General features: G+C 39.4%; 3 protein-coding genes and 1 pseudogene across 6 annotated transcripts in view; 3 read left to right on the plus strand and 1 right to left on the minus strand.

The window, feature by feature from the left end:
* The window catches only part of LOC145503127 (uncharacterized), a 382,969-nt gene that overhangs the window by 153,010 nt on the left and 202,834 nt on the right, over positions 1-27,125 (plus strand). The window lies entirely within an intron of this gene.
* LOC145503337 (furin-like) overlaps positions 1-27,125 on the minus strand; it is a 117,203-nt gene that overhangs the window by 10,727 nt on the left and 79,351 nt on the right. Inside the window, exon 5 of the mRNA XM_081482811.1 lies at positions 9,682-9,791. Coding sequence (XP_081338937.1) covers positions 9,682-9,791 — 110 coding nt within the window. The remainder of the gene's footprint in view (positions 1-9,681; positions 9,792-27,125) is intronic.
* On the plus strand, positions 21,124-21,976 carry LOC145503340 (uncharacterized; annotated as a pseudogene).
* LOC145503004 (uncharacterized) lies at positions 24,908-26,479 on the plus strand. Of its 2 annotated transcripts, XM_081482427.1 has the most exons (3): positions 24,908-25,064; positions 25,212-25,250; positions 25,695-26,479. In XM_081482427.1, exons 2-3 carry the CDS (start codon positions 25,222-25,224, stop codon positions 26,476-26,478), a joined length of 813 nt encoding a protein of 270 aa, XP_081338553.1. In that variant the 5' UTR covers positions 24,908-25,064; positions 25,212-25,221; the 3' UTR covers position 26,479. The 2 variants fall into 2 exon arrangements, with proteins under 2 accessions (XP_081338553.1, XP_081338552.1); XM_081482426.1 differs by having other exon boundaries at positions 24,908-25,250.

The raw sequence follows: 27,125 nt of genomic DNA on the forward strand, positions 1-27,125 counted from the left end.
CTTTTGGATTTTCTTGTTTTCAATTTCAATTTGAGTTTGGTTTTTCCACATGAAGGTAGGGCCTGTAGATCATAAACATGCAACACCGTCAAAATCAAACTGGTTTGTTATAAAGTTGAAGCCAAAGGTAAATTTTGTAAGCACAACGGGGTTGTTATAATGTACTGATCTTACCTCTCCAAGCCGACGGGCAGGTCAACCTTTCAGCTTAGCGTAGCACATTGTTTTCCGGGGGAGGCTCCGTTACCGGAAAGTCTGGAGACATCTAAAGGAGTGTGGCTAATTGTGGATACCTCTTTGGGGTCCCTGGCCCTTAATCCAGGGGGGTGGGGTCGGTTTGAACTTGTGTCCATAGTCTCAAGTCAGTGTGACGGTTGGGTATGTACTTAGCTGTCCAACGCGACACAATCCTTAAAGTGCATGGAATTTCCTAAAGCTGAGTGGGTTTATTGCCATGGCAGAAGGTTCCATTATTGTCGTGAGGGGGGGGGGGGGCTGATATGTGGGGAGTGGTACCTGACCCCCGGGGGAGGGGGAGATTTCAAGGCACTTTAGTTTGCTGTCATTAAGTTATGCTTGCAAACAGCTTTTATCTGATATGATGACAGTTAAGCCTGAATTCATCCACAGGTGGCCCAGAGATTCTAGTGTCATTTCCTTTTTGCACTAGATGAAGTGTGGAGTGCGGAACTTAGTAAGCACTGCTTACATGACTCTATTAGGCACCAGGTGTTATTGGGCTGTTCGGACCTGGTTTTCAAAACATCAGGTATATATATATATATATATATATATATATATATATATATATATATATATATATATATATATATATATATATATATATATATATATATATATAAAACAAAAAGCCTAAACATGTAGGTCACTTTCTAGTCCAAAAACTTGGAACATTGATTTTTGTGCATGCCCAAGCCAGAAGGAAAGAAACGCACGCTTTCATGTTGCAAATGCCTTTTTGAGTAGATTGGGGCTAATTGGCTCATATCCAGGCTGAAAATGTCCAAAAAAGCATTTTTGCAAAAAGCTCTATGCATATGGGTTAAAAGCTAGAAAATCCAACGTAGACGGTGCTTCTGTTGAATTATCAGTTAAAAATTAATGTTTCCGTTTATTAACCATAACAACAGCCTAACGTTTTGCTGCTCAACTGCAAACTGTTCTTTAAGATCACGTGTTTAAAGATCACAACTGTAATTACAATCTGTACCACATTAAACTACGAGTAGACCATCTTTCGCTTAGTCCGTCGTGCGTGACGCGAAAGAAAACTGCGAGAGAAAAATGGCTATGCGAAATCCTGGGGGCGAGGAGCACGCGAAAGGAGGGACTACCTCCTAAGGCCAAGAGTTTGCCCTTTCATGGCCGAGTGATTTTTTGGTGTAGGATTTCTCATCTTGACGTCCTCTTAATATCGCCTGTTGTCGATAACCCCGGGAGATATCCTGAATAAAATTGCTCTATTCTACTACTCTTCAAGTAACAAGGCAAAAACATGCCGTGAGAAGTATATCTTCATTCAGTGAAACTGCCAAAGACGTTTTAAAAAGAGAACCGCGAATGAGGCACCTTGTAACGATTTTTGCTGCATCCGTAGGTGTAAATCTAAAAGTTATTGCGATGATTTCAAATGCAGAGTTTCAACCGAGAATTTACATTATGTATTTGACATAGGAGATCATCCAACTGAGGTGAAATGTTTGCTGATAGCAGCAGAAAGTTTCAGGTGAATGTCCAGTTTGAAGTGAAAGTCCGGTTCAATCTTTAAAATGGATGGCAGAAAGGCTAAGCTCAGTGAATTCGTCTATTCGCTGACTTGGACGATGCTGTTGAGCTTGCAGTTGGGTTGGAGGTGGAAAGCTTTGCCCAACAAAACACTTGATAAATTCAAATCTTTCAAAAGCCTGTTGGCAGATTCACAAGAACATCACAGCCACGGCTTGCGAAGGGCGATTCCAACGCTTCGATTCGCTGTGGTTCCAAAACATGCCTGCAACACGTCACATGTATCTCAAATGTTGACAACGCGTTGTCAACGCTCCTAACATAAGCCAATCATATTTTTGCATTGTGAGAGCAACGCATAATACAAACTCTTGGGCTAAGGCGGTAGTCCCTCCTTTCACACGCTCCTCGCCCCCAGGATTTTGCGCAGCTATTTTTTTTTCTCGCAGTTTTCTTTCGCGTCACGCACGACGGACTAAGCAAAAGAGGGACTACTCGTAGTCTAGTACCACATCTGTGTTAATCTGTTAAATCCACCCAAATTGTCTTTGAAAGTGACTAATCTTGCAAAAGTTTGTCGCCCAATCTCTACTTCCATTTCGGGTCCAAAATGATTGAGTGATCCCAATGCTGCTGAGCAGATGTTGGAGATCAAAAGACTAAAGCATGAAGCTCCAACATCTTTCAAGAAGAAAAGTAACGAAAAACAGTTTTAAGCCAATAAATCTATCCTTGAGGCTGTCGAAGATGCAAAACGTCGCTCTAGATTGCAAAGATTTACAGAAAACCAAGGAAGATTAGATTGAGGTATGTCTTTACTTAAGGACCGCCACAAGTTCATTCTTTTGGCAGACAAGTCCCTGTACCGGTGGAAAACTGTTTTAGAATACAAACATCAAGACTTAGTGGACGATGACGAAGATGAGAAGATTTATAGAGCTGAAGCAAGGGCGGCCAGAACCTCCAAACATTTCACTGCTCATGGTCTTGGCTTGCAGCGTCAACCTGGCCTACCTCACCAGCTTGTCTCATGAAATTCACAGCTCGCCGTTGCTCAACTCCCCAGTTTGTTTACTTGGGTCAATCCACAGTCTTCCCTTAACGGATCTCCTGGCCTTTGCTATTCGAAAAGCCTGATGGTTTCTAGAGGTCACCTCGCCTCACATTAAAACATTTATAAATACTGTAAATTAAGTAAAAAGGCAATTAAACTGAATGAATGAATGAATTCATGTGGAAAGCCAGGTCACTGGAGAGCTTCTTGCCCAAACGTCCTTCTCTCTGCTAATCCTACCAATCAGCAGGCCAAGTGACTATGCAGCAACCCCCACGATCAATACCATGAATTCAAAGCATTGCCATAGCAACATCCTAAGCCCTCTTTCCTAGATGATACATTGTTCACCTACAAAATCAAATCCCGTGATGTTCCCATCTCAGTAAAAGGAAGATTATGTATATCGCTTCAGTTCTGGAAGGATATTGATGTGCCTTTTTTTCATAATTAACGCCATTGAGTTTGGATACAAGCTTCCACAGCTTCAAATTCCACCACCTTTTGTCGCAAAGAATAATAATTCCGCGATGCAGGAATCTGCCTTTGTTGAGGACGCTATAAACAAGCTTATTAGATTAGATTGTATAACTGAAGTTTCTACACCCCCAACGTTTCCATTCAGAAGTCAGGGAAAAAGTGACAGATTTTGTATGTTCGTCACAATAATCGATATCTTTTTAAGTCCAAGTTCTGATGTGAGGACGTGTCTGTTGCGAAGGAAGTTTCGAACCCCCGTGATTTCATGTTCGTGTTTGACCTTAAATCGGGCTATCACCATGTGGAAATTTTTCCAGATCACAGACTGTATCTCTCATTTGCATGGACTTTTTCATTGAGTATTACTTGTACCAGATATTTTCATTTTTCAGTTTTGCTTTTTGGCCTTAGTTCTGTCCCATATTTGTTTACAAAGCTCCTGAAGCCTTTGGTCAAGAAATGAAGGACTACGGGTAAACCCATTGTTGTGTTCCTGGATGATGGCTCAGGGGCGGCCCCTAATCATATGAAGGCTAAGATCTACAGTTGGGCCATCCATTCAGACCTATAGTCTGGTTTCCTACCTAACAAAGAGAAATCCTTTTGGGACCCCACTCAGTCTATCACCTGGCTTGGGACTGTTATTAACACCTCTCAATGTCTTATCAAAGCTACGGATAAAAGAATTATTTCCCTTATTGATGATTTATCATCTTGTCTGGGTTGCCAGTGTCCCTTGCATACAGTTCGCAAAATTGGAAGTGTGTGCGGAAAAATTATCTCGGTTGTGAACTGCGTCAAGAACGTCACCAGGCTTATGACGAGAAACACCTTTGCAGTTATTAACTCTGCCACCAGTTAGAATTCACCTGTTTTTTAACACCTGAATGCTTAGATGAATTGAATTTAAGGAAAGACAATCTTGTTGATGTCAAAGGCATTCCTTTGTGGCCGGTAAAGCATACGCCTACCAAAATTGTTTACTGGGACGCATCCAATACAGGCTGTGGGATTTTGAGAGTTCACAGAGTTCGACCTTCCATAAGCCTCTTGCCTTTTGATTATCTTTTGAGGCGTTTCTTGACTCACTTGGTGCTCAGACCGTTGCTTGGCACACAGACATTCAGAATGTTGCTCACATCATGAATATCGATTCCAAAGTTTCAGCTTTTCAAAATTAAAGTTGGCTCTCAATATGCACCATTACTGTCTCACGTTATCAGCATCAACATGCAATGGATCTCCAGGGACCTCAACGTTACCACAGATGACAGAAGCAAACTAGTTGATTACGACGATTATACAATCAACGACTCTATTTGTTATCGGCGGGATCCCAGCAAGATTCTCGCTGGGAAGCGAAATTCCCGGTAACCAAACTCTTGCTGGGATCCCACCGCGAATCTTGCCAAGATTCTTGCCGGGAAGCAAAAATCCCGCGGCCAAAATCTCAGTGCGTTCCTGCCACGAATCTCGGCAAGATTCTTGCAGGGAAGCAAAAATCCCAGCGGCCAAAATCTTGGTGTGATCCTTGTAGGAATCTTGCCAAGATTCTCGCCAGGAAGCAAAAATCCTGGCAACCAAAATCTTAGCGCAATGCTGCCACAAATCTTGCCGAGATTCTCCCCGAGAAGCAAATTCCTGGCAGCCAAAATCTTGATGCAATCTTGCAGGGAATCTCACCAAGATTCCCAGCAGGAAGAGAAATTCTTGGTGAGATTTTGGTCATGCTGCCATGAATTTCTTTTGGAGCCATCGTCTTTTAAATAAAGATTCAGACAAAATCCGATAGGAAATCGGGTAATTTCACTTTTTAGTGGACAAAAACCTTGTACCAGAATATTTTTAGGTATTTTACAGTCCTTTCTACATTTTCTGAAAACTAAAGATATAAATAGTTGTCTGAAATAACACCAAAAAGAAGTTCCCGTGGGAACTTGAGAAAATAAATTTCAAAGTTCCGAGAAATTGTGCAGACACAGGTAAAATTTTATCATCAGTTTCATTTTACCAGAGAGAGAGATAAATCGTTTATTAAACTCACAACCTGCAGCTATAAGCTGAATTACTTGTGTTATATACTACATGTTTAAAAAATTCAAACTATAAAAATTCCTAACTATACATAAAAATTTATATAATAATAAAATACATCAAACTAGTATAAAATTCTATTTACAATTGTTGTTTATTTGCATAGTGCATTATGAAAGTATTTCTAAACCTCTTTGTTTTTACATTCGGGATTGAAAACATATGCCTAGTCCAGAAATTATATCTCTCACTGTCATTGTGCACGGACAGCAGGCCAGCTAGTTTGTGCTGGTCATTACTCTCTACAGTTTGTTTAAAAAGAATGCTACATAATTCCTCACGTCTATGAAAGAGTGTTTTTAAGTCCGCGTCTTCCAGGGCCTTGCAGTACTTTCAAGTGTTTCACATGACCTTCAAAATTTGTTTTCGACATTTGGTGTTGTTAGAAATGATTTCTTTTGAGAAGATATTTGAAAAAATCGCATAGAAATTTGCAGCACAATATAAATAATCTCCGTACAAGGTTTTTGTCCACTTGTTACTCAAATTTCTGGCAGATTCCTTCTTAAAGCTTCCCTGTGTTTACGTGCTTGAGAGTAGTTAAAAAAAATACAGACCCATCTAAGTTAATTAAATTAATAACATCTTCTTGTAATTGCAAGCGCCTCGTCTCGGTCAATAAGCCTATTAGTTATTCCACCTATAGAGAGTCCTTTAAGAAATCTTTTCGCGACATTGTACCAGATATTTCTAACTTCAGTACACACACTGCCAGATCAGGTGATGCGACTTTGGCTGCAAACTCTGGTGTGTCTGACAGGAACCTGCAACGTCACAGCCGTTGGGCCTCAGTCTCTGCCAAGAACACTTACGTAAAAGACTCTCCAACAAGCAGATTAGAGGTTTCAAAGTCATTGCCACTTTAACTCTAGCTCTTTCTTTTCAACTCTATGGTGGCTTGGCTGTCCAGCGGGCCCAATTTGATCACAATGTGTGTCCGGATGAGAAGTGGAGGCAAAATATGTAATTTGTGATAATCACAAATTAGCATAGATTACTATTTTGCTGGCAGGGAGTAGAGGCTTGGGTGTGAGTTCAAGGTGCCCAGCGTTCAGCAGGATTAGAGTTTGAAATTAGTTACGGTTAGCAGGGTGAGACATTTTATGGTCAGCCTTCACTGTGTACAGTTGTAAAGTTTTAATTTTCTTAGTTATGCATGAACGTTATTCCTTTAGCCCTGTCATTTTACTACATCACTGTAATTTACTATACTGTAAACACTGGCAGATAAGCCACATTCGCAGATAAGCCGCACTCCGAGTTTGGCAACTCAAATTTCGCAAAAAAAATGTTTTTGGAAAGAAATCAAAATACTTTACAGAGGAGCTTGAGAAAGGTTCTTTACATGTACTTTTAATTTATTGAATGTAAACTGATGTCAACTCATGATCAAAGTACAAACATGTCATTCAAACTGAAACCATTACCTATAATTTTAGTTCTGCAATATTATGGACATGATGTCTACCGACTTTGACGTAAGTTAGATCTTTATCTGGTATTTTTAAACCAGTAATTCTTTTTATTCCTGTCAGTTTTTCAGTAGGATTTTACATACAACAAGAAGAACACAAACGCATTTGTTTGTGGCTTAGTAGCCAGGCATTTCAACAGGAGACGGAGTACGGGACACGAGTAGCTTTCGATGCTTTCTTTGATCACATGTAAACAGCTTTGTAACGGAATAGAGATTTCCTAACGCGTGACGTTTAGCTGCTCTAGTATAAGCTAGAATGGTGACCTTAACTGGCTAAAAGATTTTTATATGAAGGTTTAATGCAGTTTAGCAGCAAGAAATTTATGCTTGTGATTATGAACAAGAACGGCTCTTTTAGGAGCCACTAAACTTGTGAAGGCAGTGATCTATGCGTACGCTGATAATATTCGTTTACTGAAGTTCTTATTAGTTTGCTTTACCGCTGTAGAAATTTTTGAAGGAAAGTGTTAATTTATGCAAATTAATGGCACGCTGTCCAGATGTTCGTGCAGATAAGCTGCATCCCCGATTTTTAAGGAAAATTTTGAGTAAAAAAGTGTGGCTTATCCGCTGGTGTTTACAGTGTTTATGTATACTACGTTTAATTAGGATACCCTAAATCCCCAAGGTTGGCACCACTGCCTTAATTGGGGCACATGTTCCCTTATGTTTTTCCACCTGCTGATTTTTCAGGGTTTCATGTTCAGCTTAGATGTACTTAGTTTTCGAATCTTTGTAACATTTATTGACATTGAATAAATGGCATGGTGGCTTAGCTGTCCAACGGCGCAATTTAATCACCATGTGTGTCCGGATGAGTAGCGAAGGCAAAATAGAGTTACCTTAATATATAGATTTAGCTGTAAACCTAAAAGCAGAGCTCCTGATTAGAATAAGTTAACCAGTACCTGGGCAGCGGTCAACTTAATAAAAAACAAGTGACCTCGATGGGCTCTAAACTTGAGCCTGCGACATGGTCATGTGATACTGGTCTGCAGATACCTTGTTTTGACAGGTGTCAATTGACCATAATATCGATGTCCAAGATGAAAGATGCACACTGCAAACCAAGGCTGCATGTCTCTTAGCTTGAGTTTGCGCGTCATGTTGCATGATGTCGTCGTCCTCATCCTGCGTACGTGCCCACGAGCAGTGGCTTATCATTCCAAAAATTTTGAAAAAGAAAGACCACAAAATTTTCTAGCCCGTGATTAAAAGATAGAAAACTTGTATTTCTGAGAGAAAACCTGATACCTTTAGTTGTTTCATTTTGGGTTGGCCTAGCATTTACCCACAGTCATGAAAAGAATACCATATAAAAATTATGTAGATAGTTGATAGAATAGAATATGGTATTTTTGTGGGATGAAGCGGTTTATGGTAGTCCTGGAAGGTAATGTAGTTGGTCAGAGAGTGACAATTTCACAACCCAAGTGGTAGTCATCACAGGCAAGTGAAAAGTTGTTTGTCAGTCTTTGCTGTGATGTCTCTGGGACTTGACACTTATTAGTTGGTTTTGCCTGGATTTTAGTGGCTGACCCTCGTGCAAAGTTTGGATACAGCAGTTATATCATCCATCCATGTTGTCAGGTTTGGTTCTCGTTGATGTCAAACTTCATTCATCAGTTTTGTTGTCCCAAATAAGTAGTTTTGAAAGTGCAGGTAGCAATGATGAATTTTAGCTTCACAAAAACTCATGTCCGGGACATCTTTTAATCTTGTCAGTGACTTGTCACTGCGAAACGTAGCCTGAAACTAGACCAAAGGAGTGTTCCTAATTGTCACACATCTTCTGCTTTCGCACTCTTTCGAAAGTTGTCATGCAAAAGGCCTGTGATGTGTTTGTCGCATCTTTTTATGATACTTTGTTGCAAAACCGTTAGAACAGTCACTTGTGAGACCTTAAAGTGATGGTTATGATTTCATGATATTTTCCTGGCAATACTACTGATACTGTCAAGACAGAGGCAGCATTTTAGCGCCAAAATTATGGCGAGATTTGAAATATCTTCAATTACTAACATCCATTTGGAAACTGAACGATCATGTAAATAGACTTTGGTAATTCAGTGACATCTGCACATATGTCGACCAGATTTGAAATACTTATAGTTACAGTATGTTTCCCAATATCTGACCACTTCCATTTAAAATGGCTGTATCTTTCCTTATAGCTTGCTTGGTCACTGGAGGTATGAAATTTGGCCCAGACTTACTCTTTAATATTATGTCAAAAGTGTTGGGTCTTCATAACCATCTTCGTAGCCATCATACAATTTCTATAGGCTTGCAATTATTACATATATTTCTTCCTACTTTGTTTTCTAAGGAGACCTACATGTAGAAAGATTGTTTGGTGAATCTGTTTGATATCACACTTCGAACAATTAAAATAACAAGACTAAGAAGCAAATGGACTTGATAACAGCAGAAATGAAAGTATTTTTGAAAAATGTACAACCACTTTGAGGTTTGACTAAGAAGATGACTAAGAAGGAGACTAAGAAAAGATTTAAAATTGGGCAAAAGACCATTTGAAGTGGCAGCCAGAAAACCATAATACAACCTTATTTTCAGCCCATTGGGTTAACGAAAATACCATGAAAGCACTTCTTCAGCCAATTGCCCCCCCGCCCCCCCCTGTTAACCAGGTTTCATTATAAGTGCAACCTTCACAGAAGCCATTGGAACTGAATATTGTTCAACATTAAGCCTACAATGCCAAATGCATGTGCACACTATACACATGGTCCAGGACTACAGATGAATACACACCCAACCGATTTACTCTAAATTGTACTGTATTATAAATATCACATTGTCGATTCACCTGTCAGATTTGCTCCATTACTGTTCCAGTCCTTCGCTTCAATGATTCTCTTATCAGCTCTGGAACTCCGTATGATAATATGTTGCATGTCCCGCCACGTCAGATTTTTGCTGAATGAAAAAAGCACATATAATTTATTTCAGAACTACAGTGGAATTAATTTACTCCCTTCTACATGTTCTGGAAAACACACACTTGCCTGTCACAAATTTAGTCCGGATTCTTTAAATGTAATAATAAATGGCTCAAGAATAACCTAACCTGTTCAATACCAGGGAAAACCCAATTTCAAACAACTACCACTATGAAACCAAAACCCAATAAAATCTTGTGAATATTTTAATGGAAAAATCCCAAGGTTTTCACGGTTTTATAACAGGTTTTTCATAGCTTAATTCATGGGGTTTCCATGGGATTTTGAAAAAAGCATGAAAAAAAAACAAAAACAATTGGAAAATCTCATGAAAATCCCATGAAAATGCCCTTAAAAATTCCCAATTAATGGCCCACGAAATTTCCATTCTGAAATCAAATAGATTAAAAATCCATGAAAATGCCATTAAATTTTATGGGTCGTGAAATGTAATTTAATGGGATTTTCATGTTTTTGGAAAACACACCATGAAAATAGATTTTCATGGTGTCCATTTCATGGAATTTTAACAGCATGTAAAATTTCTCACTACTTTAATTACCTTATTACATGAAATTTTTGCAACATGTTAATTTCGTGAATTTTGTGATTTAAAAAAATCGCAAAATTTGAGTGACGCGAAAATTTTAATGTTGCAAAATTAACATGAGGCAAAAATTAAGTGACTAACATTATGTCAATAATTAAAAAGCGACTTTATTACCATTACACACGTTTATAACAATCATTTTGAACTATTCTGTGGTAATGTTCTGGTCCTCTTCATCACAACTGCTTTCCGTCTCCACTCCAGGTAGCATTTCTTTTGTAAAATCCTCAAACTGTCCATTTACTGGCTCCTTGTTACTGGCTCCCTGTTCCACTAGTTGCTTAAACCTTTCAATTGCTTAAACGTTCTTGGTAGATACCTCCATTCTTACTGTCGCCTCTACAGGAATCCCCAAACCTTCCTGTATGAGTGGTGATCATCGAAAGTGTAGGTCCTTTACTGTCACGAAGACATCTGCGCCTCTTGAAATAAGAAATCTTGTACAACGGCTGATCTCACGCGGTAAATGGCCAAGTGTAACATTCGATAGTCGTCCGGAAAACAATTTTGTCCCAGCCATTGCGTATCGACGATGTTGGTTGTTTCTTTCATGGATGCAGGAAAGAACGTCTCCAACCTTAGGTTTCCATATCTCTTTATAGACATGAAAGCCTCTCAGGCTGCAGGGAAAGGAATATTGGACAGTACCAGAAACTGAAGCCATCATCAAAACCCGGGCATCAAAATCAAAGTGCCTTCTTTAGCAGGGTTCGAGGTTTTAAAAACATCTAAGGTATTCCGGTATGTTGACAGCTGACGATCACATATCCCTGCGTACCACGTCAATACACATGTTTTCTGTGGAAATTACACGAGTTTTTGTCTACCTACTACCTTAACACGTCTTTGTTTCAGTTTGGCTTCTCTGTTAGAAGAGAAGAACCTTCGCCTGAAGATTCAGTAGAGGTAGAAATACTTGAATTACATATAGCGAGGCAGGAGGATACAAATTTAAAAGTGGTTGAACACAGGAAAACCGCGGCAGCAGTTGTAAACCTTTCAAGACCCGCCGAGATTTTGCAATGAAATCAACATCCTAAGAGAAAAAGGGGAAAATATTTTCAATACAGCAGAGAGGATCGTGTGAAAATTGGGAAATTTGCAAGTGAAAATGGAAACAAGAGAATGCTTTGCTGAAGAATTTCCAAACTTATAAGAAAATACAGTGCGTACCTTTAAAAAGGCATTTCGAGAGCAACTTTCTGCACAAACAAGAGAAGGAAACGTTCAACTTGTTACATCCCTTGAAATGCAGAAATGTGGGCGACCACTGTTTCTTTACGAGCTGGACAGCAAACTGATCGCATTTTCACAAAACCTCAGGTCTAGAGGTGGTGAAGTGAACGGCAGTGTTGTTTCAGCTGTTGCGAAGGCGCTGATTACCAGCAATCCCTCGATGCGTGACAAGTACCTCTCATTTACACCCACACGAGGATGGACTCAATCTATTTACAGGCGTTCCAACTTTTCCCGGTGTGCAGGCACGACAACTAAGCCACCAGTTCCAAGAGGACTTTATGATGAATGCAAGCTTATTTACCTCTCGGACATCGGCAATCGTATCAAACAACAAAAGATTCCACCGGAACTCATTCTTAATGCTGATCAAACACCAAGTTCTTACGTATCAGTGAGTTGAATGACCATGGCAGCAACAAACTCTCAGTCTGTACCAATCAAGGGTTTGACAGATAAGTGTAACATAACTTTAACATTTGTGATTTCTTTGTCTGGCGAATTTCTCCCGTTGCAAATTATATACCAGGGTAAAACTAAGGCTAGCTTTCCTTGGAACTTTAGTTTTCCCGAGAGCTTATGTGTCAGCCAAGACCCAAAGCACTGTTCAAACGAAGCAGAAACAATTGGCCTTGTTGATTCTGTAATCAATCCCTACTTGGTGAGGAAACGCAAGGCACTTGGCCTTCTGCAATCTCAAAAAGCGCTACTTATCTGGGATGTCTTCAGAAGTCAGAAAATGCAGAAGATTTGCTTGAAGCTCTCTTCGCTGGATATAGAAGTCATTTCTTTCCCAGCTAACATGATCCATTTTTTTCCACCTTTGGATCCAACGGTCAATGGACAAGCCAAGAAGTTTTGCAAGAACAAGTTCGCGACGTGGTATTTAGCAGAAGTCCAGAGGCAAGTGGATAGTTGAATCAATTTTGAAGATGTCGATGTTGACCTCAAACTATCGGTCCTTAAACCAATCCATGCCACTTGGTTGGTAGAATTGTATAACTTTTTCACCAGCACCGAAGGAAAGGTTTATGTTTTGAAAGGATGGGAAAAAGCCGGAATAAAGGATGTTTTCAATGGAAAAGAAGTGCTACCACCTGTTGATCCGTATCAAGACATTTACCCAAACAATTAAGCAACATCAGTCATGAAACTAAACAGCAACATTTTCTCTTTGGAGTCTGCAGAAGGGAATATTTAATGTACATGGATAATGAGGTCAATTGACCACTAAAAACGTGACTTGAATTCAAGCATGAACTACAAACTGTGCCTTGCAGACACTTTGAGAACATCTTCCTTGTTACTGTTTACATAATCAGTTGCGTTTCTGTTAATTTGGACATTGTTGATTAAGTTGTTTCATCAAATTCAGGGACGTGTTAAATAACATTGACAAAGAAATAAAATGTGTCTCACTCAAAAACGCAAAATTAAAGTGAGTCAAAATGAAAATTTTTCACAAAATCGCGAAATTAAGGTGTCGGGAAATATGCAAACCTCAAAATCGCGAAATAAACGTGTCGCAAAAATTTCCTGTAATAAGGTACCTTTTCGTGGTATTTTATGGTCCGTGAAATTTGACTTTCTGTTAATTTCATGGGATAAAAGATTACTGCAACCCATGAAAACCCCATTAATAGTCCATTTACCCAAAGCAACTATTAAAACAACCTTTATTCCAGCCATTTTGATATCTTTACAATCCAAGTGATCTCAGATTACTGATACTGATCCAGATCACCCCAAATTAAAAATAATAATGAAAAGCATTACAGCGGCGATTATATTGGCGTGAACACCTAAAGTTGTCTGAAATGTTTATTGTGTTGTAACCAATCACAGGCGAGATCTTCACACCACAGAAACCACCGGCAACAAACGCTTTCCTATGGGTCACGGAACAGATTATTTTCATTTTGATTTAACATTCAGTCTTTTTACAAGTAAACAACTGCTCTTCTTTCCTATTTGTTTACAGTATGTGCTATAATAGTGAAGAATACAGCTTTGAGCGATTTTGAAATAAATTATAAAGCCGATGTGCCAGGCCGTCGCACGCGATGGTTTGGCACGCGAATTTTCAAACTTTTTGTAACAATCGAAATCGGTGGTTACGCCTGATCGCAAGTTACAATGTTGCAAGGTAAGCCGCTAGAGTTTTCTGATTTCCATCGCTTCGCGGCTATTGCAGCAAGCATAAACACTTTTTTGTTAGGTGAGGGAGAATTACTATTTTCGTAATTTTCTTTTTTTTTGGTAGCTAATGTACGCGTGAGGGAGAATGGACATGGCCAAATCTATGACATGGGGAAACCTTATCCTCAAGTAATCCGGGAAAATGTTTTAGATCGGTTTGTCAATCAGACAAATAAGTGCTCAAGCATGAGTTAGTACCGGATTTATTATCAAAGTTATAAAGGAATACAATGAAAACAATTATTCTGTCCTAAGAAGGGCTCCAAATGGACGTAAGGAGTCAGTTCTCACCGAAAATGTGCGGTCTTACCTGGAAGTTGAAAAGCTATGCAAGCCAAGCTCATATAGTAACGAGCTACAAAGGAGATTATTGTTAGATGGTGTCTGTTTACCGGGCGAAATACTGTCAAATGCATCCGTGTGAAGATTTTTCAACAAGGAACTCGTAATGACAAAAAAGAAAATCACGCAGGTTTCTCTAGAGTCAACTGAAGGTCCAAATATTGACAGTCCCATTCCTTGCAGAAATCAGCTAACTAGGTCCCAGCAGCTTGCATTTCTTCGATGAAACAAGTGTGATCCGAATCGAGGGAAATAAAAAATACGGCAACTCGTTTATCAGAGAGAGCATTTGAATGTCAAAAATACGCCTCTAATGCCACCTACACGGTTAATTTACTGCGTTCAGCCTTCCGTGTTGACCATTACAATATAATATAGATGGCCCCTCTAACAGAAATGAATTGCTTTTATTTTTTGAAGATGTCCTAACTATGGACAACCCTGACGGGAGCGCTGTTTTAGAGAGAGGAGATACAGTTGTCATGGACAACTGAGGCTTTCATCTTGGGCATTTAACAGAAGGTATGCTCCAGGATATGTTTGATGAATATGGAGTACGTTTATTGTTTCAGCCTGCTTATTGTCCCCACTTAAACCTGTGAACTGCGTTTCGATCAGTTCAAAAGTTTCCTCCGTCGCTTTACCCTTTTCGCTCGGCAAGAAACCCGAATTGCCATCGCGGAGGGTAATTCATCTAAAACACAGCAAAACTGTGTAGCTTATTTCAAGTGCTGTGGTTACTTGCGACTATGACAATTGATGTGATACATGATAAAGTCACTTCCGAGTATAAAGTAAACAGTAACAGTGTATTCATCATACAGGCAGAAAACAGCTACTTATAATTTTAGGGCTCAGTAGTCACGTATGAGCCAGGCACAAATACCATAGCTACATGTAAAATTTGGTATATTGGTAAATGATCTTTAGGATCACAGAACAAAATGTAATTACACGGCACAATGATGCCGCCACTTGGCTGCCACATCCAGGGCCAGGGTGGAGGACTTGGTCAAGGTAAACTTGTTATTTCGCCAAAAAGGAATGAGAAAAGGTAAAAAGTTATCAAGAGGCATACCAAAACAAAATATAAAAACAGTCCAGTCATTCTGGATTGGATAAATAATCAGTGATGACATACTACTTTCAATCAGCTCGATGTCACGTAGGATTGAAACTACCTTTCCGAGTTTATTGTTTACTTAAATTGACTTGTTAAGCGATATCGTCTGATTTTACTTGATGTTTGAATACTTACCACAACATTACTAATTTCCCTGGAAAATGGACAAAGAGGTCTGATACGTAGTCGCACAAATTTACAGGAACGTGTCCAGTGACTTCATTTGAAGCGCTTCGCACAGCAGTTGCTTTCATGTCATTCGAATTATTCGTTTCTGGAAGGCACTCCTAAGGATCTCCCACGTTCACGGCATTTTCGTAGACGTGTTGCCCTTTCATGACACATTTGTTTATCACGACTTTGCGCATCTTATTCCCTTATTAGAAACTCCACTCGATCGCTTTGGAAAAATAATATTCCGTGACTAGACAAACAAAAACAGAGGCAAATGCCAGACAGCTTTGACAGCTGTCGACAAGTCTAATTTTATTTCCCGCCTTATCGCGTGTCTAAAAAATAGGTCCGCAATGCGAACTTGTGTGCGATTTCAGTCAAATAAAAGTTGATGCGCTATGGATACATCAGAGAAATTGTAGCTTTACAGTGAATATTTATACATTTTGTCGTGTTGTAGTGATGAACGTTGAGTAAAGATACCATAGAGTCCTGATTATAAGATCCCAGGCTGCAGGTGAAAACTCGGTTACAGCAGAAACACGTTTGGACTTTAGTTTCCAGGAAATTCGCTTCCTTAGGGATTGGTTACACGGAACTCTTTCCCGTGGTAAATGACCCTTTTACCAGTGAGTATGACCAAGATTTCCGGAGGTAAATTTCCCGTAGTTAATACCCATGGATACATCAAAAAGATCACATGCAGCGCCCTTGACATTTAATGTAATCAGTTGCATTGGTGTTTTGATGTCTAAGGTTTTACGAGCAAATCACGTTTCTCTGTTTGTCATTAACATGTAACCAAAAAGGAAAAATGTTTTTCCTCCACGTGCCAATTTTGTTACCTTGGCAAAATCCCATGTAACCGTTGTTTCACAACGTATACTAAAACCCAGCAAAAAAAAAAAAAAAACTAAAAAAACCAAGAGTCAAGGAGGGTTCATTGAAAGAGTCATTGAAGTAAACACATTTTGCAGGTTAGGCTTGTTTTTCGCAGTAAGGGCGAAAACAACTGACATCATCGAAAAGCAAGTGCACGAGAGACGGTTTAGTTTTTGGTTGTGATTCTGGACCATGCAATCAACAATAATGTGGCCTGTTTCGTCGGGATGCCAGATGACGTGCTACATAACTGGGGCAATTAATGTTCCCGAACACAACTTTTGAATTGCGTTGGCTTGGGGATGTTTACTGTGGGAACAGCTTTATTTCATTAGCTACGTTGTTGACTAGTTCCAGTGGAGACAAATAGATTAGTTAGCCTTAGCTCTTACGCAGACGCTCCCACCCCCCTTCACGAAAAATTCAGTCTGTATCCAGTCGAAATTGTTCGTAAAAGTACTTTAAAGCCATAAGAGTAAGCCTGAACCAAGGAACAGCAATAGAAATGTTGCCTACTCTCATTCCTCAGCGAAAATATTAGAATTGGCCGCTGGTTGCCGCTCGGAGTTTGTTTACGATAAATCAGCTCCGATTGCAAATGTCAGCTAATATTCGTGCTTCCAGCTGAGAAAACTGTATGTAAATTATACTTTTAGAAATTAGCTTTTGTGCTTAAACATGACCAGTAAAAGTGAAAATGTTTAGCGTGAAGTTTGAAGAAAAATGCAAATATTTAGTCCTTTTAACCTTGTGAGTCTACGGAAACTGCACCGTCACGCAACGTATCAAGAAGTCATGGTTTATCAGTCAAGAGGACCTTAACTTGCTAACCATAAATACACAGGAAAATACCGGGCTTTGTCATTATGTTATATCCGTCCGTAACACTTCGGGTGTTGATATAAATATGCTGATTTTAGCAATAGACGGCAGTTGAAAGTAATGAAATCAATCAAGTGTAAATTTTAGTCCGACAGTTGCAGACTGCGCGTCGCGACATGCACAATGTTTACTAGAATTCATTTTCCGCAGACATTGTCAGGATTTTCAGCTGATCAAAGAAATTTCAATGTGACATAATTTAAATATGTAATCACAGAAAGTTCTCTCCGAGAACTGGAACTTTGTATGATTGTTGTATGATTGATTGATTGTTCCTTATTCATCCAAGAATTTCGCGCATATACAGAAAGCGTTTTCAATGTTTACCCACCTTATAATAAATGGCGTGTCAAAAATAAATACTTCAGTGAGTGGCTGAAAAACACAAAGACCTGAGGCCTAAGACTCCCTCAAATCTCAACTAGTGAGACAATCTCAGATAGTGCAGAGCGCAATTGATAGCTCTGGTACAGTAGTCCCATAAGTACTCACCCCTGCCCGGTTCACTTCCGGTTTATGTCTACCTTGGTAGTCTGCTACGGCTTTTCCCCTTTGCAGTGTGTATGTTTCAAGGTTGTATTTTCATTCAAGGTCCAATTATCAGATAGTCACGAAATATCACTTTCTTTTTCTGTTGCCACCTTTATTGTTAACAATAAAACAATTTAAAATTAACAAACAACGATATTGATGGCTGAGAAGCATTTCAACGAAAAGTATTGAAGATAAACAGCGCTACTTGGCCGATATGAATGAGTCTCCTCAGAGACTGAGTAAATTAATTTGCGCTTTCATTAGGTGCCACGGCATCTGCAGCAATATTTGAGCATTTTCCTGGTTTCCTTTGTTACAAATTTACAATTTGCGGAGTATTAAAGCCACTAACTTGGGAACTTTTTGGTCTCTCTTACAGACACAATTAAGGCAAGAAATAAACAAGCCGCTAAGGAGAAGCAATACATTTGAACCCTGACAAGCACACTATTGTAGATTGAAAACAGCAGATGATATTTGTTGAACCGACCTGTGTGTAATTCTAAAAGCTACGCAGCCACAGTGACGTTTCACTTTTGCAATAAAAAGGGACAATTGGCGCTACGTGAAAAATAACTGCCGTCCTTGGTCACATGACATGATATATAAAATACCGCGTGGAAAGATACTGTATAACACTAACGATGCTAGAACGCATGCATCTTACATGTTGAGCCCTACCATAAGGAAAACCACTCAACATTTGTCCGTGATTCCGTATGCAATGTGTCCTTCACCTAATATAGAAGCCACGAACGCTAACTAATCTATGCATACGTTTAGGACAAACTATTTTTGTTCTAAGGAGAATGGTACCACAAGGAGAGCAAGGGGTTACCTGAAACAAATATATAGCTTTGAGATGTTCAAAGTTAAGCGACGGCGATGGAATGTGTTTTACGCAGAGTACACATATACCTTTCCCACCCTATCCCCACTACTTCCTTGCCTCTAGACTAATTAATTAATTGAAATTAATTAATTAAACAAACATTAAAGTTTACACCTTAGCGCCATAGGGCCATAGGGCGATAGGGCCATAGTGCCATAGCGATTTAGTTCCTTAGCGGCAGGCAGCTCCCATAACCATCCCAATAGTGCACTCTGCACTAAAAATGAGTCAAAATTCGCCAAAAAACAACACCCGGTAAGGGTAATCACATGTCTAATGGCCGCCGCTCAAAAACACTCAACCTTTTGCTAGTAGAGCCTAGTCTACATGCCAAGTAGAAACCACGTGACAAACGCTTTGCTCTGGTGGACAAATAAATAAATAAATAAATAAATAAATAAATATCGCTGGCGTTGACAAAGTGTGGGAAATCCCACACAAAAAACCGTACATTGCAGGTGTGTGGGAGATTTGCTCTGAAGTCTTGTTCAGAAATAAAACAGTGGCGTACGTCAATTCGAATACTAGGAATAGAAAGACTAGCGGATGAATTTGAATCCCGGGGATTTTCGACTCGCAAATCCTTACAGTATCTTCAAGATGGCGATCTAGACTACATATTCTCGTCGCCAAAACGTTTGCCTCTCGCGGAGAAGCGAGCACTGGACCACGAGCTGCGACAACTTAAGCTTAAATCACAAGAACCTGGCAGTACTGCACATTTAATGCTGAAGCAATTACAGTTTAGCAGTAAAGAACCACAAACTTGGCCAGCCGAAGGTGAGATGGCAACTGCATCAAACTCAAGTAGGACTGCTACACGCAAGATCGATTCTCCCCTAGACCGCCATAAGCAAGAGCTTGTTGAAAGTGTCAGTTTTTTGGAGGCACAGATTTCAAGTGCAGAAGACCATTTAGCAAAGCTTAAAGGTGAAAATGATTTGCTCCGGACCGTTTCCTGCAGAAGAATTTGCAGTCACTGTCATCAGTCTGGCCATAACAGGAACAATTGCCATGGAATTGCAAGTGACTCTCACACCAGAGCTTGACACTAACTTTTCAACTTACTAGCCTAGTGGCTAGTAACAACTTATGTTACTAACCAAAAAATAAATTTACTAGCCAAGTGTTGATGTTGGCTAGGTCCGATAACACCAGAATTACTATCAAGACTTGAAAGCTCAATGCAAGCGACTCTCTTCAATACATATTGTTGGTAATTACATTGTAATTAAACCAGTTCCAATAAAACAAGGTATGTTATATTTATAAAACGTGAAAAATGAAAAAAAGCGCTTTAGCATTTTGGCGGTGGACGTTTTAGACTTACACCTTCTTCCTGAGCGGGTCGTTTCTTTTCAGAACTCTTGTTTTTTGGCTTTTTCCTTTTTACTGCTGGTAAAAGCCCTCTTATATCCGTTATGGAATTTTAAGAAAAACAAAACAATGCAATTTTGCGTCTGAAACCTCTTAACCAGTTAACATATAGTCAGCACACCTTGTGTCACGCTTGACTAGTAACGTTAAACACTAGCGCGAACAAATTTATCACCGAATTGCGCCAGTTTTAATTTTGTTTAATTGCCTCGTGTTTTCCTCATATCAAATCTCTCAGGCCAACAGATTACATAGAAAAATCCAGCGATTTTCCTGAAAAGACTTTCAGGACTCTGTTTTTCTTTGAGACTTCTTGGAAAAATATCAGACCCCAAGACGTCATTGTAAAAACTGCGGAGACCTTTTGAGTCTCTTCACAGAATTATAGAATTCAAACTGTTTCAAAAGCAGCGTTGGCGAAACTCAACCGCTAATAAATGTCGAAGGAAATAAATCTTTCTCGTGTAATTATTTCTGCAGTGGTAAGTTTTGTCAGTATGGACACGATGACAAATCACCTATGTGTTGTTACGCTAAATGAAATGTTATCCCTTTACAGTTCCGCACGATTTTATGCATGGTTTTATCAGGATGCTCACGTTTTGTGCTACTAATTTTGTAACAAAAAAAGAACATCAATGTGTGCTTTCAGAAAATGTTCTCTTGTTTTTCAAAAATGGTCCTGTAATCAGGTGGTTGATTCATGATTGAAAAATGTTACTCTGGTTTAAAAATGTAAAAATGTTATTAAAAAAGAAAATCTTTTTGTAAAAGTCCCAACGTTTCGGCTAAAACTTCAGCCTTCATCAGGGGAAAGTGACATGGAATTTGTTGAAAAGCCATGTTCTTATACTATGCAAATCGGCAAATCGAAGCTAGTTATGTTCTGTCCCTTAGGGCTAAAATTAAAAATTCGTGCGGCAAATGCATACCATCATCACGGTTCAGCGGATTCCTGCAAATGTTAATAGAGTTCTAAAGCGGTGACGTCACGTTACCATGGTGCCAAAAAACTCAGTTCTAAACAAAAGCCCTAAACGTGACCGACGCCATACCAAATGTCGGCCCTGTCGATCGCGTCGCTCATTTCTTTCTTCGGGGAAGAGCAGAAGTCAATTAAGAAGGGTGAAAACCATTACAAATCAAGCCATGTGGAGTCATTTACTTAGTCAGCGTATTTTACGAGGAGACGTGCACGCAAGCATGCGAAACAAAGTCTACAAAGTCACGGTGAGTGGATATGGTTCCAGAATACTCACTACAGATGCTGCTTGTCATTTATTTGCTACTTGAAATGCTACTCAGTGAGATTTTTAAGTAAATAACAGTTGTTTTCCATAATAATTTAATTGTGGAATAACTAGACTCGCAAACTTTGCCGTTGACACGCTTTGTTGGTGAGGTCGTTCGATGCACATCGATGTGTTAGTTCGTTCGATGCATGGAACTGTTCGTTCGTTTGGAGAAGTCTTTCAAAGTTGCTTTTCATGCCATCACGCGTCTTTTTTTCTGATTTGCTAGGTTTGCTTAGATAGTGAGAACGCCATAAGATCAAGTGAGTGTGAGTGTCGAAGGGGGAAGTTTAAGTGCAGCCACGCGGCTGCACTTTTCATTCACGGCATCTACAACCTCAGCCGGACAGATGTTGAGTGCAACTGGAAGAAACGCAAAGCAAATACACCACTCTCTTGGCAAGCCGTTGAAGAAATGTTTCCTCCAACAAAACAGTATTCCTGCTTATCAAGAAACCCTACTCGATCTGATCGGTCTGCCCTTTACAGGGACCTACAAGAGTATGGGAGGTTTACTGGCCTTTGTTGGCTTATGAGCCCTGAACCAGCTACTGTCAGTAACCCACGCTTCCAAAATACGTCTGTTGCGCCAATTTGTGTTTGTACGAAAGATCTTTGAAGGTTCCCAGGAGATGGTGTGGCCAGACTGTTAACAATGTTCCGCTAAAGCTGACTTGTGCGAGTGTTTGTTTACAACCGCTTTTTGATGTTCTAGCACCAGGTTGGATTTAACAGCGGCACACACATCATGATGATGTGTGCCGCTGTTAAATCCAACCTGGTGCTAGCCTTACAGAGTCATTTGAACAATATCGAGCCGTTGATCCAATTTACGGTTGAAAGAGAAACAGAACGGAAAATATCCTTTCTCGACGTCACTGTCTGTCGACAAGATAATACCAACTCTCCACTAAAGTCTGTCGCAAACCGACACACACAGAAAGATATCTCTCGTTTGACTCTCACCATCCGGCTGCTCACAAAAGGGCTGTGGTCAAGTCTCTGACTGATCGTGCAAAAGCTATCCCGTCTTCTGTTGAGCAACAATCAAAGGAAATGAAACATGTGATCACGGCACTCAGGACAAATGGCTACCCGAAACGCTTTGTTATTCTTGCAAGTAAACCGGAACGGCCTTCTCAACAAACGTTTGCAACTCCACCGGATGACAAAAAAGGTTTCTGCATTTTACCGTAAGTCAAGGGCACTACGGAACCGATTAAGCGAATCCTAAGCAATTACAATATCAAAGTTGCTTTAAAACCACACCATACCATCGGCAATTTATTTCCCAAACCAAAACACCCAGTCCCGAAAGATCAGACTCGTGGCGCAATTTATTCAATTCCCTGTCAAGGTTGTGACAAAAGCTACATCGGAGAAACGAAATGAAAACTTTCCACCCGGCTCAAAGAACATCAAAGAGCGGTTGTAAACAAACACTCGCACAAGTCAGCTTTAGCGGAACATTGTTTACACTCTGGCCACACCATCTCCTGGGAATCTTCAAAGATCTTACGTACAAGCACAAACTGGCACAACCGATGTATTTTAGAAGCATGGGAAATTAAATTTGTAGGAATCCGCTGAACCGTGATGATGATATGCATTTGCCGCATGAATTTTTAAATTTAGCCCTAAGGGACAGAACATAACTAGCTCCGATTTGCCGATTTGCATAGTGTAAGAACGTGCCTTTTCAACAAATTCCTTGTCACTTTCCCCTGATGAAGACTGAAGTTTTAGCCGAAATGTTGGGACTTTTACAAAAAGAATTTTTACTAACATTTTTACATTTTTAAACCAGAGTAACGTTTTTCAGTCATGTTCTCTTGTTTGTCGAATATTTCTTTCAATATAATAACATGTTCAGTTTTCATACCCTTTCAAGTACCACACAGCGAAAAGTAAACATGATACGTCCACAATGAAATTCTGACCTTGTTTTGGAGTGAAGTGTTTGTGTTTGACTTCCTTGGGGAAGACAGAAACTAGTTCGGCCAATTTCCTTTTTTTTAGTGGCTAGGGGAAGTCAAAAACGTACTAGGCAAAACTAAATTTCTACTAGTCTGTGGCTACAGTACCGGTCAAATGTAAGTTGACAGTCTCGACTCGAAACTCGATCCTCGATCCTCGATGCTTTCGAGAATCGAGAATCGAGTTTCGAGTTTCGAGACGCTCGAAGAATTTTTCGAGAAAGCGGTATATCTCGAATTCGTAACAATAGAAATAAAATATAACGCGCGTCATGCGACTTCCTTTATTCGTGCAAGAGTACATGTATTTCATATTAACGTCCAAATCGTTAGTCTGGAGTTGAAGTCTTGAATCGCAATTGTATAGCATTCGTTGCATAGAAAAAACAACATGCGTACGAATCAACCAAATTTAGAGAACGCAGCCTGCGAGCGTGAAATGATATTTCTAGCTCTTTCCGGTTCCAGCGAGCTGAAATTTCAACTTGCTTGCCGTATGCAAATTTCTAAGTGCTACTGCGATTGTACTGCAAATGATTTTCTAGCCAAATATCGTATTTAAAAAAAATACCTTATCAAGATACCGTGCATGTAACTTGAACATCGCCTGCGTTTAGCGGACGGCTTTTAGGCTCTTGTTTGCATTGACAGCCCGCGCGCAGTGATTGTTTGAATTTGCATAATGTTCATTTTCGTGATTTTCGCCGATTATGTTTGTGTGCGACTCGATGAAACTGCGAAACTTGCATGGCAGCATTAAATTACTCATGTCATTTGAACTTCTGCTACCTTAAGGCATGTTTAACATAAAAACTTGGTTTAAACTACAAACAAAACTTCGTGTGCCTTCGTAAAAAACCTAGACGAATCCCAGACGAAAAGACTGTGTTGCCTGTTTTTGTTGACTTACAATTACAGGCTGGCCAATCAGAATCGTTGCTTCCCACGGCTAGTAAAATTCTAGGTTGAATGAAGCAGAAAGGTTTTCCACTGATTTATTCATATTTTTTATTTAACAGCTTTAACAGTTGATATATCTTAATTTTTGTGACATTATTATAGGTAATCTATAAATTGGTCTTACATGTAACTTCAGCGGAAGATAAGATCTTTCAATTTTGACGTGCATTTTCTTGTCTGCAGGAAACAACCCCGGCTCCGAGAGTTTCTGACTTCTATCGAGCCGTAAAAACAAACCCAGCGTCGAATTGAAAACTGACCGGAAAAGTTCCCGTGAAATCATCAGCGAATGGATTAAAGATAGCTCTGAATCGAAAGAAATGTGTTTATACCAAGCGTCAAAACAAACAACCGATTGGAAGCTGGCGATATCGACTCGCGTACGCACCTTGAGAGTTAACGTTTCTGATTTCTATCGAGCCCTTTGTACAGTTGATTTAAACGAAACTCGGCGTCGTCTTCAGAACTGTTACTCTGTTGTTACTCTGAATTGAACGATAATTAACTCCAGATCGAAAGAAGTTCAACCAAGGCACAAAACAATCGATTTAACAAAGCCAACCGATTTACAAATGTACAGTCGCCTACCGCCTCGGGAGTCGCGACTCGAAAATAGGGACCTTTAGCAATGACGACGAGAACGTGAACGTCACCGACCGGAAGTTGGGAAAACGAACTTCGATGCTACCACGCATGCCCAATCGAGCACGACTCGTCGTCCACATCTCGTTCAGGACGCCATTTGCCGCCATCTGCCGTCTTGTGGAGAACGTGAGTATGTTTTATTTGTTTTCTAATTTCTACTTACGTATCTTAGGGATTTCTTCAATCGAAAGGGTCGGTTAGTGAATAAAAACAGTGCCGAAAGTAATTTGATCGTACAGTGATGGAAAAAACTTGATTTCTTTCGAGTTGCAGGTAGAAAGCTATGGCGGATGATGATAAAAGTACTGCTGGGTACGTGGTAGTGCTTTTATAAATACAAATCGCGGGCATTTCGTTATAGTTTTGTGATTTATATCAGTTGGAATTTTTAAGATTTCTGGGCTTTGAAAAGTGTCCGAACTGCTTGGATCGACTATAAACTTAGCTTAGCTCTGAATCACTTAGCTTGACGTTGATTACAACACTGAATAAACGTTAATTGTTTGAGTGGATAATTTTTGCATTTTCAAATTAGCAGAACATTTGACATGTTTTAGCCAGCATTGATTTTCAGCCGAGGAAAATAAATTAAAACAAAAATTAATTTCCAAATATTTAGAGCATAAAAACTTTGAGCTTATAAATAAGCTTAAGTACTCAAAATTAAATTAATTTCACCATAGGATAAAGTTTATTGCAATATCACTAAGTAGAAGATGTAATTCCTTACGTAAAAAACATTGTATTTATTTTCAGAAATTATTCCATGAAGTGGTCAGAGGAACATGACCTTATGCTTTGTAGGGAGGTTCTTCTTCTTGAGCCATTTAAGCACCCAAGAGAAAGTAAAGAGAGAGGGGAAATCTGGGGTGAAATAGCACTAAGCTTAAATAGCATCAGTTCACCGAAATTCAAAGTTAGTAAGCGCTCTGTGAGGGACAGGCTTACTCTTTTGCTTGCCAAATACAAAGAAAAGATGAGAAAGGAAGAGCAAGGTTCTGGCATTGCATGTGATGATGAAACAGAAATAGAGATAGCATTGTCTGAAATCATAGAAAAAGAACAGGCAGCTGATTTAGAAAGGAAAGAAAATTCAAATACCCTTACTAAAAAGAATGAAAATGATAAGGTCTCTGCAGAAGAAAGTAGATTAAAAGCCATGGAGCGCCTGGGACAAACCAGAAAGAGGAATGCTGATACAAATTGCGATGAAGTTACTAAAAGAAAAAGCAGAAGAAGTACTACTGAAGCTGTACAAATCCTGAAAGAGAAGTTCGAGAATGAGCGAGAAATCCGGAAGGAAGAAATTGAACTCAAGAAGAAAGAACAAGAAAATAGAGCCGCCCAGCATCAGATGCTTATAGATCAGCAGAGACAGAACCAGCAACAATACCAGGATATATTGAGGTTCATGGCTGAACAGCAGCACAGGCAGGAACAGCAGCAGCAAAATTTCCAAATGCTTTTCTTGCAACAGCAACAGCAACAGAGTCAAATACTCATGGGTTTGCTGGAAAAAGTCGTGCCCAAGACCTCATGAGAGAAAGGTGAAAAAGCAGTTAAGAAAAGCACATTGGGCAGGTCACTTGCACACTTCATCCCTTGCGATCATGTTGTGGTTATCATTTTGTTAAGTGTTAGTGCTTAGAGGTTTTTTGGTGACAGTGCCTGGTGAGCTTGTTAGTTAACAAAGTTGGTATTTCTTCTTCTTCTATACTTGGAAAGTTGTGTTGTTTTTCTACAGGAAAAACGGGATTTTTTTTAATTTTCCTTGGGATATAGAATGTTAACAGTAATCAAAGATATATAGTTGAAGCTAAAGTAACTTAAGTGAATCTTTTCACTCCTACATTGTAGGGGTTGGCAAGTTTAGAATTGAAAAGATCAACGTTCCAAGTTTCATTTTGCTAAAAATACATTGAGAAAAATTGAAACAGCACGACATGAAAGTAGTTCTGGATAGCTTTTAATTGGAATAGCAATTAAATATTAACATGGTTTCAATCCAGGTTTTACGTTTTAATAAATTCTACTGGGGTTTTGACATTGGAGCTGTCCTTTAGGGTTTTAGGACCTTAATGTGAAGATGTCCTCCATTTTGTTACAATTTAAGAATGAAATTGACGTACAGAAATCATTGTTAATCTTGAAATTACATTAAACAGCTGCTTTTGAGTGCTTTCTTGG

Source organism: Orbicella franksi, chromosome 11, assembly GCF_964199315.1.
Source record: "Orbicella franksi chromosome 11, jaOrbFran1.1, whole genome shotgun sequence".
Taxonomy (NCBI): Eukaryota; Metazoa; Cnidaria; class Anthozoa; order Scleractinia; family Merulinidae; genus Orbicella; species Orbicella franksi.

What these genes read in the sequence shown, in the direction of transcription:
- LOC145503004 (XM_081482426.1), top strand. Translation starts at nt 25,222, where the DNA reads ATGGCGGATGATGATAAAAGTACTGCTGG. An exon ending in GATGATAAAAGTACTGCTGG is followed by an intron (nt 25,251 to 25,694) that starts GTACGTGGTAGT and finishes ATTTATTTTCAG; the next exon opens with AAATTATTCCATGAAGTGGT.